This window comes from Pieris brassicae, chromosome 6 (assembly GCF_905147105.1).
Source record: "Pieris brassicae chromosome 6, ilPieBrab1.1, whole genome shotgun sequence".
In the NCBI taxonomy this organism is placed as follows: domain Eukaryota; kingdom Metazoa; phylum Arthropoda; class Insecta; order Lepidoptera; family Pieridae; genus Pieris; species Pieris brassicae.
In genome coordinates this window covers 14,681,169-14,695,969 of record NC_059670.1, presented here as the reverse complement: position 1 = coordinate 14,695,969, position 14,801 = coordinate 14,681,169, and the positions used below count along the sequence as shown (strand labels likewise).

General features: G+C 37.4%; 1 protein-coding gene across 1 annotated transcript in view; it reads right to left on the bottom strand.

Annotated features, from left to right (window-relative positions):
• The window catches only part of LOC123711218 (lachesin-like), a 133,621-nt gene that overhangs the window by 4,506 nt on the left and 114,314 nt on the right, over positions 1-14,801 (bottom strand). Inside the window, exons 6-7 of the mRNA XM_045663703.1 lie at positions 6,146-6,265; positions 3,405-3,602 (exon numbers count right to left, since the gene is read on the bottom strand). Of these exons, the coding sequence (XP_045519659.1) occupies positions 3,405-3,602; positions 6,146-6,265 (318 nt within the window). The remainder of the gene's footprint in view (positions 1-3,404; positions 3,603-6,145; positions 6,266-14,801) is intronic.

Sequence of the window (14,801 nt, the reverse complement as noted above, 5' to 3'; positions counted from 1 at the left end):
GACATTTCAGTTAATAACCTGAAAACTATCCGATTACAAAACCCATGAGACCAATTCGCTGCAAATCTGAATCATTTGACACAAATCATTCAACATAGATTATGCTATGTTTTGAACATATAATTTGTAGAGCAAACAGGTAGGAAGCTCACCCGATGGTAAGTGATAACCCATGGAATCTCTCAATGCAATGAGCTCACGTTGCCGGCCTTTTAAGAATTGGTACACTCTTTTCTTCAAGGTACCTAAGTCGAATTGGTTCGGAAATCCTTCATTAAGCAGTTTCAACTGCCTTGAAACGCTCAGTTGTGATACGACGCTCGTTCTTTTCGTCGGTTAAAAGGTTATAACCCTGATTAATATACTTGCTGTTTATCCGTTTCCGCCCAAGTCAACAAAAATTTAAGTCGTGATGATTTATTATTTTAGGTTCCAAAACATTTATTTTTTACCTTAAATAAGACAATAAACGCGTTTTGTAAAGCTAATTATACAAAATGACCTAAGTAAGCCATTGAATAAAACTCACCTAATTATATCTTAATCTTAAAAGCTTTGCAAATTACGCCCATTTATCGACTTCATTTAAATAATACAAAATTATCTTTGTTTAAATTAATCTGGGTTGTTAATTAGCATTAATTTCCAATCGTTAAATCTGACGTGAATTTGAGGCGCGTTGCACCATTTAGATTTATATACGACTTAACTAGGTCTAAAATCATAAATATCTTTCAAATTCCTCCTACAAAAACCAACCTAGTAGTCCAAGCACCTCTCTTACGAATTCTTCGCGATTTTAACAGATTGAATAGTGCTTATCTGGAGCTGGATATATTCGGTAGTAGGCTGAGCGGTTTTATAGAAAACATTGTTGGGCGCCAATCTCGAACCTAATTCGCTGTTTTGCTGATGATTTTTTTTTGTATTATGTTTTAATTGTTTTTTTTTTAATTTCTTATTTGAAACACTTATGTTAACTTTAATTATCATACATTTTATAAAATATGCAGTAGATTAAGTACAATGTATGATGTGATAATCTTTAATAAATAAATAAAATAAAACGTGATATGTGTTTTTTGTAACAAATAAACCATCTCTATATTTATTATGTCTGATATTAATGGACGATTCTGAGTAGTATTGAGTTCTCCTGTCAAGATTATTTATAGGCAATGTACCTTTATAGCGTGGGATTTAGACCATAAGAATTGACAACAATTATAAATATGTTACTGTCATTACTATGACTCTATGATTCTTAATATGATATTTGCATGCCTAATGTATATGACTGATTATGCGGATTTTATAATTAATCAATCTGAATGGATCTCTTTCTTTGATCTTTCGTTGTTGTTTTTTCTACATACTTGAAGCCTGAACCAACTGTAGTTCTGACAGTTCAGTAAATTCAAATATTTCTATAAACAATCTTAGTTTTGCGTGTAGCCATTGTGGTGCTATAATTCATTAGTAATTGCCATAAAAGTATTTTTTTATTAGCATTTAAAATGAACTTATAGTAGGTCTCAAATCTGTGACTACTATTTAAAGGTAAAAGGCAGATCCATCAAAAACATAACTTTAAAAAAATCAAAGCCTCGCAACGCAGTTCTGCTATGTTAAAACTTATGAGAACCATGTTATACCATCCATATATATAGCCGTATATATATTCAGACTTTTTGTCTTAAGTTATAATGTAATTTGCTCACCTAACAATATCTTATAGTGACCATATCAATATTACATATGTTTCGATTGAACTATTATTAAAGATTATGGCTTTTAATTTTATCCACAACGAAAATATAGGGGGTTGAAAGTAGCCTGAACTACTTTAAGATGGCGGATGGATTTGAACGGTGCAGTGCCGTTCCCTCAGATACGCGACACAATAAGTTTTAAAAAGCACAAAGGAAACGAGACATCCCACACCGACTTAAAGGCCGGCAACGCACTTGCAAGATTTCTGGCAGTGCTAGTAGTTTTTGGGGGTATCACTAGGCATTAGGTAAAATGAACGAAAAACGTTTCGTATTTTTTTTTCTCATATAGCTAGAATGGGTTGCCATCATTGCTGAATAAAGCCCTTTTTAGGGGCTTTGATAATTTAACTTAAAACCGGAATTCTAATTAACATCAACTCTCATACATATTCAGATGTTCTCGCAAAAATAACCTGTATTTTTACAATTTTAATACGAATAAAATTTGTACAATTTTATGGCGACATTACATAAATATACGCCGTTAAAATAACAACGTACATGATATTTCATCGCTGTTGTGTTTTTCGTGCATTACTTTATTATAACGATTATGCTTGACTGCCTCTTAATATCCTATACGTTTAAAATTAATGAGTACCACATCGGGTGTTCTCCAAGGGAGATAATTGAGTATCAATAATTTCTATTCATATAGAAATGGTTGATAAGCAAGTAGAGCACTTTTGTGACACGAAATATATAATTTGGCTAGAAATCGAAATATATAAATTAAAATTTTAAAACTATGCAATTGGCTACAGAGCTACGAAAGCGGGGTTTGCAACCAATAGTGTCCAGACATAGGATATTGTTAGATGTCATAGAGCTGGTGTGAATTTTAGTAATATATTTGGTTATTACTAAGCTTTAACCATAGTTCCCATAGGCATATTACCGTACTTCATCAATAGAAAATAATTATGAACTTATTATGCTAACGAACCCAACAGACGATGACCTGTATGTTAATTCAAGCGATTAGATATTAACAAAGTATGAAAATACCGACTACAGCGCCATCTGACGGGCTGTTTCGTGAATCTAAACCACCCAGTCAAAGAGGTAGCAGTAAAAACGGTCCACCTATTTAAGGGGAGTTCAGTGTCATACATACGTACAGTAGAATTATGTATATTAAGACGAGCTGACCCGGCAGTTCAATAAAAATAACCTATCTACTGTAATAAAATAGGGGTTGATCGATTAACAACCCGTAAGTATTTATGTATGCTGTATCATAAAAAAATAAATACAAAAAGATATTGTGGTGGACACCCCTTATCACTTAGGGGTTGAAAGATAAGATTGAATATGCATAAAACAATTTATAAGCATCGGTCGAGCCGTTTCGGAGGAGTATGCGAACAAACATTGTGACACGAGAATTGTATATAGAGATAACGCGTTTATCTATTTTAAATACAATTAAGTCTATCACTTTGAAAATCCACTTAGGTTTCTCATTAAGACTTCTTAAGTATTAACTTAAATGTAATTTATTATTTTCCTTTTATCTCTTGAGTTAAAATGGTTAGACCTTCCTGTCAAAAGCGAAGTTTAGACTGTCCCAAAAATTTTAGCACTCGATTTTATTTCACTCGAAAAGTATATCAAAATATTCCTTACCATTAATAACATGTACATTGACTGACGCCGACTCTGCCATAGTCGGCACACAGCTGTAGTTCCCGCTGTCAGTCGGTAACAGCTTGCTGATCGTCAACCTAGAAGTGAGCTGTTCCGTCCATTCCGTCTTCAACCGGACCCTCGGTTGTTCCACAATATCATTCGCTTCAACCTCCTTGTATTCTATTATATTTGATCCTGTTAACAATAAATATTACTTATGTACATGTTTTGATAAACGTTATAAACGGAACTTTATTGTAAACTATAAAACTTGTAATTTTCAATATTATTTACCTAGATACTTATATTAGTTGTTGTTGGCCTAGTGGCTCCTGAGTCTGACTTTCATCCGTGAGGTCGGAAGTTCGATTCCCGGCTGTGCACCGATTATTTTATTTCTATGTGCGCATTTAAAATTCGGTCTAATGGTAAAGGAAAACATCGTAAGGAAACCGGTTTGCTTTAGACCCAAAAAGTCGACGGCGTGAATCAGGGACAGGGGCTAATCACCTATTTACATATTAAGTATATTGACAAATTATCATGAAACAGATATAGAAATCTGAGGTCCAGACCGCAAATCACAGATTTTTTTATTTTACTTATATGATACGTATTCCCCTCTAGTTATGCGGCTCAATCCATTTTGGTGAAATTTGTAACGTTTCAGTAGTTGGAAAATATCTGATTGAAATCAAGGATAACCTCGATTTAAAAAGTGTAAATCTGTTAAAGATAGATTATAGTTTACAAATAAGTATCGCAAAACAGCGAGAAAATTCTGCCATCATTATGGGTACACTGCCAAACTTATTAAATTTGTTTTCTATTTATACATTTTTAATTATTAATATTATTAGTATGGAGGTTAAGAATATTATAAATATACAGTATATCTGTGTGTTGGATATAAATATAGATTATTAAAAACAATACGGATAAAAGGATTATATTTACAAGTCTTTTGGTTGATTTGTAATTTAATTGTTACGTTCATATGAAAATATACTGGAGCTATCAGAATATATGAGTTCGAATAAAATTAGATACGCGCGTTACTAGTTGGGCTGGGTATCACTGTATCTTTAATACCTAATATAATAATATACTATCACTCAGCTTTAGTACTTAACAATGTCATTTGTATTAAGAACATTCCTTAAGGTTGACTCCATTACAATACACTGAATGGCAAGAAATGAATTCCTTAGTAAAATATTCCATTGTACGAATTCAATGAGCAGAAGATATTGCTTAAAGGATGAAATATTAATTTACAATGAGAAAAGGCATGACAGAAATCGTCTTCTGATTATTGAAATTCAAATAATTTAGAATGCAATTTCATTCATAATAATAATATTAAGGACAATCAAGCACTTAATAAATAAAATATACACGTGTGTAAATTACTTGAATGCGCGCAAACCATAGCAGAGCAAGTCTTTCTGTTCATAAGTTCCACGGGTCCGGCATGCGTCGGCGAATGTTTCTTTAGACATTTATTATGAATCTTCTGTCTGACACTTCGTTTTTTTAATCTAATAGCTACTGCTATTGCGATCTTTATTTTTACATATGGTGAATCTTGCATTTTAGAAGTGATTAGCTGGACTTTAAGCTCAAAGGATAAATGATACCGAAATATAATATAGATATGAAAAATGGCACTACGAGCAGGAGTTAGATCATCTTATACTGAAATATTATATCGTCTCATAATAAAAAATAGAAGACAATTCTGCTCGTACTTATTAGTACTAATTAGTAACAAGCGAGACGTTCATGACCTGTCTACTTACATTTATCAAATATAATAAGATTAATATCAATTAACTACATCAAGAGCCCTCAAACCCATCTCAATTTACGGACTAAACACATGTCTTGGAATTAGACTGTTTGCTAACGATATCCAAGGTGACTCTCTAAAACCCGATAACTTACAGTTAATCAAATGTTGAAATGTGAATAAATGTCTGAGTTTATTCTAGAAAACTCGTTTTATATAAGAACATATGTGCAAAACGGTGACAAGTTAATTTATTACTCATGGAGCTGAGATTTAACATTAGGTTCAAAGATATGTGGCGCTACAACGCCGTTTTATGATTGTCTAATAGGCAAGTGTCTTCACGTTGTTTTCCTTCACCGTTCGAGCGAATGTTCAATGCGCACATATAAAGAAAGTCTATTGATGCACAGCGGTGACTCGAAACTACGACCTCTGGGATGAGATTCGCACGCACTATATATTCTTAATACAAAATATATTGAATTAGCATATATTTAAAGTCATTTATGGGGTTGGAAATTCAATGGGCTTTGTCTTCTTTTTTTATTTGCCTCAAAGTTGTGAGAATAATTTATGCGCACGCATCTCCAAAAAAAATAAGGCTAGCATGTGCGTTTAACCTTAGGAGCAAAAGGGTATCAGCCAAAAGCGACCACTTATGGTAATTTATAAAGTTTGATTAGTAGTAGAAGTAGAAGTACAAAACTTCGACTGCCCTTTAAACTTTAGATTACTTAAAGCAAGCATATTTGTAAGGTTAATTAAACTTATTATCTATTCAAAAAAATATTACCGGCTTCAAACAGCGCAATCATATAAAACACCCAAAAATAACAAAATAAAAAAACAATTCTCTTTTCTGTTTTTTTTTTAAATTATTGACAAAAATCATTACGAAGTCATAGCTTACAAACGATGCGATAGATAATATATATATACATACCCTTATACCAGAAGATAGTACCGAGGTCGTGAGGCCCTTGACTCAGTATGCAAGTGAGGGCCAGCGAGCTGCCAGTCTTTACGTACAAATCAGCTGGACCCAGGACATGTGCCTTGGCTTCTGTTGACAACACATTTTATATATTAATATTATAAAAATATTGTTTAATATAAAGTACAATAAAAACATTACTATAAGACACACGAGACGTGGAAAACTTTTATTTGTGAATGTACAATAATTGGTTTGAACTCGTGGTAGTTTAGATAGAATTCGAATTTCAAACAAGTTCTAAACATACTAAGGCCGCCATCTTGATTATAACGACAGATCGAGCCAATTTAAAAATCGAACAGCGCTACAAGACAGTTGTGGTGGCGTAAAAGGTTTCTTAATAAATTTAGAAAGAGGTAAGATTCATGAATAGAAACTATTTATTATTTTTTGTATTAAAATAACATATAACTATTCCGTGACGTTGACAACGTTTAAATAGAATCACGATACAAAGTTCATTATTAATATTCATTTGTTTTAAATAAATTATGTAGGAGAATTGGAGCGTAGACGCTCTCTGACAAATGGTTAATAAAATAATATTGCATACATAATATACAAAAGGATAGAATAAATTAGGAATGAATGCCACTGCAGGCTGACCATCAACTTGCCTTATAAAGGAATATTTTTTTTATAGAGATAATTGAGTGTAGTCACACATTCAGCGATTTCAGATATTACTCATTATAGATTATGGTTCCTAAAAAGCTTACATAAAATTGAATTTATGACGTCACGGTGACGTCAACTTAATTTATGACCAAGGTCGCTAATTAATTCAACTGAGTATGTCTTTGATGGCTGAATACTTTGGCCAAGGTGAAGTTGGAAATTTGCAGACATCTGAATATTCAGAATTTTATGAAGACACAAATATATAAAAATAAGTTTTCTGTCTTTTACGACTAATTGAAGTCAAAAGGCACCATAGTATTGCCTTTGGTAACATAGCTTTTACACATTAAGAAAACACTTTTTAAACGGATTCAAGCTATGTATTATTATTATAAACTTATAATTATTTACATAATTTTAAATTTTAATTTTTTTCCGACGTTTCGCGTGCTTTACAGCGTGCGTGGTCACGGTGACCACCTGCAATTCTAAGATTGGAGTGTGCATTTCTTGTGTCAAGTGGATATATTTTTATAAAATAAAATAAAGCTATATATTATTATATAATAGTATCAACATGATTATGCTTTAAAAATTAAGATTTACGTTCGTATTATATGCAAATAGCATTCGCAAATAAATATACAGTTACAAAAAAATAATACGTAAAGGATTTGTTACGTCTAATAGATTTAATCCAGGGAAAATGGCGTGTTGGTAGAAAAAAAAATCACAGCATCGTAACGTAAGGGAGTGAACATATATGTATGTAGACAAGACACCAGAGTGACGGGCAGCCTCCAGTAATGGAGATGCACCAAATAAAGATAAGATGAAAAAAGGCAAATTAGTTCCTATAAAATTACGTCAAACGCCCAACAATAATACGCCTCAAGTGTTCAAGGAAAATTTAATAGAGATATTCTAAAGACATATTAAAAGCTATTTCAAGCTGCTACATTTAAAGTTTGTTATTTGATATTCACACTTCCTTACAAAAAACAGGTTACATTAGTAATTAGGCGACGGGCGGCCTAATCGCTATATTCCAGGCAACCCTAAAAGGAACAATAAAAAAAGAAACAACTACAGAGGGTAAAGCACACAAAATAACATGTAACACTAACTATAACCAAAATAAAATAAGATCTAAAGAAAAAGAAAATAATGTTAGTTATATTGATAAAAGGGAACTAATTAAGTTTTAAAGTTAAAAAATAGCATAATAGAAAGTTAAAATCAAAAACGAAAACAAAACGCTATCATTAATATCAAACAAAAGCTGGAACTCATTCATTCAGCGTGAAACGAGGCTTATTTAGATATAAAAGATAAAAATCTTGGAAGAAAAATCGCTGGAAAAATAAAAAACCTTGGGTAAAACGTGGTACAAATTTCAGATTAATCCACACCACCTTTTATAGCTCCAACAATGTCATTGGACAATTTAATCTGTGCAAAATGCCAAAATGTCGGCTTCTGCGTAAAAGATATTTTATAAACAGCTTACATAAGTGCTTTGAGTTAAACGTGTTTTGGTACTGTATTTGCGTTTAATTTTTATTTTACATCGGTATTTATTTCATATTGGGGCGAACTGTTTGATACAATACGTAAGGGAATGGGGCTCAATGAACTGAAATACGAAAGTATGAAATTCTTATGGGAATAGTAAATTTGGTAGACTGGCCAAGTCTATAGTTTGATAATAACGCTTGATTAAAATTCCATATATTTTTATTTTTACTTTATAAGCCTCTATATGCGTATGTGTTAAAGACTTCTTCCTCCTGAAATTCTGTCGTATGCAGTCTATAGTTTAACTTATTTATTAACTTATATAAGTAAATAATATTTTTTAATGTACTTTCATATAATAAAAATAACATCGCCATAGTAATAAAAACTATTGCTAAAAAGCAAAGGCTCCACCAACTCGTGAGTATCAACTTCAACTTTTTGACACCACGGGCAAAGTGAGAAGTTTTTATAAGTGAAAACCATTACATTTAGTGAATTAAGTGGTAAACAGTGGTGAGTGGAAAAAAAATAGTACACAAGAACAGAGTGTCTTTCTCTTAAAAGAGACTGAAAGTGTATTGGACACTTTCTTGTTAAATATCCTTTAATAGTAAAGTAAGTTAGTTTTAAATTACTTATTAGTCTTAAGTTAACTTAAGTTAGGCTAGATTCAGAGGCAAATTATATTTGATTTCTATTGACATTTTTTATGGTTAATCAGATTGTCACAATGCTTATTAATGACACTGATGTAACACGGCAGTTATATATAAGTAGTTTTGGTAAGTTGAAATTTACAAAATACATATTTAGTAACAAGTTCGGCAGTTAAAACTTAGCAGTAAAGAAAAATGAGTCTTAAAAATTATAAAAAGGATCATATAATAAATGCCGATTGGCTAAATGGGCAGTTACAAGTGTCTTATCGAATTGCCCATTCCATCATTTTTACCGACCATTTTTTTACTAGTCTGCTTACATATTTTTAGTACTGACATTGTAAGACGAAATAAAAGGCCAATTGTGTTGTTATTACTATCTATATTTCACTGCCCTATTTTTTCCACTGATCATAATAACTTCTCCTATATTTAAAAATTTGATAGAAATTAATAAATATACTAAATTAATCAATCGCGGCTTCTAGTGATTTATTATATGTTGAATGAATTGACTGAACGTGAAAAGTGCAGAGCGAGCGAGCCAAGCGATGTCTGAACTTGCAAGAAACTTTCCTAACGAATGAGGTAGCTATGAACCAGTTTCATTGTTTCAAACATTATACAATTTTATAAAATTAATTACTGCTCTACTTTGGAAAAGAAAAGCGACGAAACGTGTTATAATGCTTGTCTCTGGTGTTTGTTAGTTATGAAGTGCGCAAATTGCTTAAGAGGTGACAGTGATTTAAGACTTTTTGTTATGCGACGAAATTTTTGGGAAGCTTCATAATTTCCATTCTACGATTGGATTAAATAATAAAACCAGCTTTTGACGGCAAGACATTTTTTTGTAAATAAATATACTTAGGGATAATGTAGCACCCTAAATTAAAATTTTAGATTTTTGTTATTAAGTTATTTCATTATATACATACAAAAATACAGTTTATTTTTTCTTTATAATCTTTACTAAATTACTACGCAAGGCAACCTTTTAGGTCTGGGCCTCAGATTTCTGTATCTATTTCATGAACAATTGCCAATCTTATAGGAAGTAGGTGAACTGTGCCCACACGCCGTCGAATTTTTAGTTTTAAGGCGTACCGGTTTCCTCACGATGTTTTCTATTACGGGCGAGTGTTAAATGCGTACATGGACAGAAAGTCCAGCTGTGTCCAGCTGGGGATTGACTTACGACGTCGGAAGACGCATGTTGCAGCCACTAGACCAGTAGTTCTAAATTACACCTTATTATAGGATAATTAATAATTATCAAATCACATCGTCACGGGATTGCTGATAAGACACGAACCGACCTAAGCCAAGACACGGCTAGTTATTAATATATAGCAATGTTATACAGTAGAACCCGTTTAAGACGATCACGCTTAATACGTTTTCACGCATAATGGCGTATTATGCGTGAAATACTTTACGCCAGTCTCTGCAACTTGAGACATATTTTCATACATTTCTTAACGCTTAATACGATTCGTCATCCCCCTTAAAACGGCCGAACCCTGATGTCGTGTCGAAAGAAGAAGAACCCGAGATACTGCAGGGTTTTCCTGGTTATTCTTCCATTGATGACAATGTAGCACCGTACGCAATTCAATCAATTGAAGATCTTATTGAGAATGTGATTAACACACAAAACGAGGCCCTAAGTGATAATGATGGAGACGAAGATGAGTCAACTCTGTTTTTGTCAAACACCCAGGCATTATCAGCTGTTAATGTTTTAAGACGCTATCTGTTGAATGCCAACCTCCACGACGCCTCAGAGACTCAAGCCTGCACGGGATAATACGTTTATGTGTTCGTTTGAAAACACCCGTGCAGTAACCAAAGTTCCTCGGCGCGGCTTTGAATACCGGTGGGGATTGACTTCGTACGTACCGCTATTGTTGCCAATCCCTACGACACCTCAGGTACTCGGGCCTGCACGGGATATAACGTTTAAGTCGTCGTTACGTTTATGTCGTTTGAATACGCCCGTGCAGTAACCAAAGTTCCTCGGCGCGGTTTTGTATACCGGTGGGGATTGACTTCGTACGTTTTGTCAAGACGGTTTGACGTAGTGCTGGCACCGCCTTAACCCACCCACCCCTGCTAGTGCGTAATTGTTTGACGTTGTCTTGAAATGAAACTGCGCCTTGATCTTGTTTCTTGCTTCGCCGATTATTCGTGGGTCCCAGTTCGTAGTCAGAGGAGAGAGGAAAGAGAATTTTGCGTAGATCTCGCCGAGCTTAAGTACTCGAACAGTATACCGCGACGAGAGCTGCGCTTACAAACACCTGCGTCGGTATACCGCGACGAGAGCTATGCGACCCTTTTGTTCGGCGAAGCATTTTATTCATTTATTTATTAACCATTTTTCATACTTAAATTATTAACATATTTTAATTATAGAACTTATATCACATACTTAATTTCTACTTATAAGCTATCAACAATATTCTCATCAAACTTATAACTCATACTCAATTTCTACTTATGACCTGACTTATTCTTATTTATCTTATAATAATAGAGTCGCCAAAATTAACGTATAATCTATATCTACTTATATTTACGAGTCGCCAACATTCTCCCCCTCGTGCGTAGCACCGTCGTTCCTGCACGGCGACTTCGCAGGCACCAAGATCACTATCCTCCACGATGGTCTTCGTAGCACTCCACCTTTGGTTGCGACGTCCACGATCCTGATTCTTCCGTCGGGCCAGTCCTGTGCATTCGTCAGATCCTCTATCTCCGCAATTCGATGCGCTACGAAGGTCTTAAATGTTCTGGGATATGCCTTTATCCAGGACAGGACCACACTTGAATCCGACCAAAAGGTTTTCTTTGTAACTTGTAGGTCGAGCTCTCTTGCCACTGAATCTGCTAGTCTACTACCTAACAGAGCTGCCTGTAGTTCAAGTCTCGGCATAGAGACTGGTTTTAAAGGCGTTACTCGCGACTAGGCTGCGACGAGGTTTATTAAGTATTTTCCTTTATCTCCGGTTCGCCAGTACACTGGCTGCATACGCTGTCTCGCTCGCGTCAGTGAAAGTATGCAGCTCCCCCTCAGTGCAGAATGGTGACATGCATCGCGGCAGCCGGATATCTTGTATTCTACTGATATGCTCTAGGTAGCTTTTCCAAGCCTCGGTATCGTCTTCAGTTATTTGGTCATCCCATCCGACACCACTGCGCCATATATTTTGGATGAGCTTCTTCCCTTGGATGAGAATGGGTGACAGCAGTCCGAGTGGGTCGAAGGTAGACATCACAGCTCCCGTGACTTCTCGTTTTGTTGGAGTCTGCATGCCTCGTGCCAGCTCGTCAGGGATTCTTCTAAATTGGCTTCTAAATCCAAGACAATCCTCTGACGTCTCCAAGTCCAACGTCTCCATCTCAGTCCCAGGGTCTTTTCTTCGTTTTCACCTAGGTGCACTTCCTGTTCACCGCCGGCATCTACGATTTCTTTTTTATTCGACGCCCATCCTCGTAGCTCGAAGTGCGCCTTCTTGTGAATGCAGTCGACTTGCTGCATTACTCGTTTACAATCGTCAATACTATGGAAACTTTGCAAATAGTCATCCATATAGTGATTCCGCTCTATTGCTTGCGCCGCTTCCGGATATTTATGTATGAAGGCTTTTTTTTTTTTTTTTTAAATGGAATCTCGCTGTTGGCCCTAAGGGCCTTTACAGCTCAGCTCGGGCTGTTGGCGAGCGTAGCTCGGCCAGAATGGCGTTTTATCCCGCGGCAAGCGCAAGGGCGTCTCCTGTGAGACTCGAACCTCGGCTTGGGCCGTCGCGGGGCGGTTAATCGCCTGAAGGGCAGGACGGAAGCTCACTGTAGTGAGCGAAGTGCGAAGTAAAGGTCCTCGCCTTCCCCGGTGAAGGCGGTTTTTTACCCTAATCTGTGATTGGCTATTTTTATTATTGGCCGCGCGGGCGGCATTTAATTTATTGTTTGCTACAGTAATTGGATCGTCCGGATCCGTTACTATGTGTCGGGGCCTCCTACGAGCCTTTTTTGTCGGGAAGGGGTAATAGTTGATGCTATTACGCACCAGCGGATTGGGATGGTGTTTAGCCTTGTCAAAGTGGCGTGTGGACGCCAACTTCATCCATTGGGCTATGGTAGGGAGCTCCAGGTCGTGGTGGAGATCGACGTTTCTCACATAGAAGGGCGCACCGGTCGCGATTCTCATGAATCGCGACTGAAGCACCTGTAGCCGGTGTATATAGGAGGGGGCACAATGCGCAAAGACTACGCTAGCGTATGTCATGCACGGTCGGATGCAGGCCTTGTACAGGGTGACCTTGTGTCTGAGAGACATTTGACTCCTTTTATTTAGGAGGAAATGAAGGCGAGAGAGGACAAAATGGGCCTTCTTGCGAACGGCGGCTATGTGCTTTCGGAAAGACATGCCGCTATCGAGCGTGACTCCTAGATATTTGACGGACTTTTGCCATGGAATGGCTTGCCCGTATAGGGTTACCTCTGTCTTGAGGTGAAATTTATCCCTAGCGATAGCACTGGGGTTGCCCCTGGCAAAGAGAACTGCTACGCTTTTCTCGGGATTAATTGGAAGCCCCATTTCCGAAACCATTCGCCTAACGACGTGGTAGCGGTCTGGAGTCTGTCCACAATGACACCTCTATCTTTATGGGTGGTATAGAGAGCGGTGTCATCGGCATAGAGGGCTAGCTCCACATTGGGAGCCCTAGGGTTGTCGCCGGTATACAGCGTGAACAGAAGGGGCGAGAGGACCGAGCCCTGAGGGACTCCGGCCATGATGGGGCGAGGAGACGATAACGTTCCTTCTACGTGATAGCGCATTGAGCGGTCGGACAAGAAGTCGTGTACGATACGCACGAGTCTTAGTGGCACATTAAGGTGGTAGAGCTTGTAAACCAAGCCGTTGTACCAGACCTTGTCGAAAGCTTTCGCTATGTCGAAGAAGAGCGCACCCGTGGCTCTCGGTTTCAGGGAGCTATTCATCCCGGAGAGGATGTGCTCCGTGATTCGATGGACTTGATGAACGCACGAGTGGGCCGGCCTGAAGCCAAACTGCTCATCGGGAATGAGCCCCTTATCTAGGGCAAAGTCTAGGAGGCGCTTTTTAAGTACCTTCTCGTAAAGCTTGCTAAGCGTATTGAGAAGGCTGATAGGGCGGTAACTGGTGAGGTTGTTACGGGGTTTGCCTGATTTGTGAATACCAATGACAATGGCCTCTTTCCACTGCGCCGGGAAGGTGCAGTTTTCAAGGAGGCAATTGAAAATGGACACTAGTAGGCATATCAGATGGGGCGGGAGGCACCGGAGGACCTTGTTCGAGATGGCGTCGAGACCTGGAGATTTACGAGGCAGTGAACTCTTTATTAGAGTTTTGACCTCGGCGATCGACGTAGGAGGGAGCGGCTCGGGAGGGAGGGGCAGTGCTACGATGCGTTCGACCTCGCGGTTCACGTGTTCGACGTGCGCCGGGTCGCTATGATCGAGATACGGGGTGCACTGCTCCACTAGGTTGACGGCTAAGCACTCGGCTTTTTCGTCGTCGTCGAATGCGTCAGGCAGATTTGGACGCTTGAGAGGGGGCATGGACGCCACCGTGTCGGTTTTAAGGGAACGCGCGAGAGACCAATAGGCCGTGTGCGAAGGTGACAATTCGCTGGTAAGACGGTCCCAGCGTTCGTTTCTAATTTCCCGCATGCGCTCTTTGACTCGGCGCTGCGAGGCGCGGAGTGCTCTGCGGTTTTCGTCGGTCGGTGCTCTGGCGAAGGCGCGAGTCGCCGCGTTCT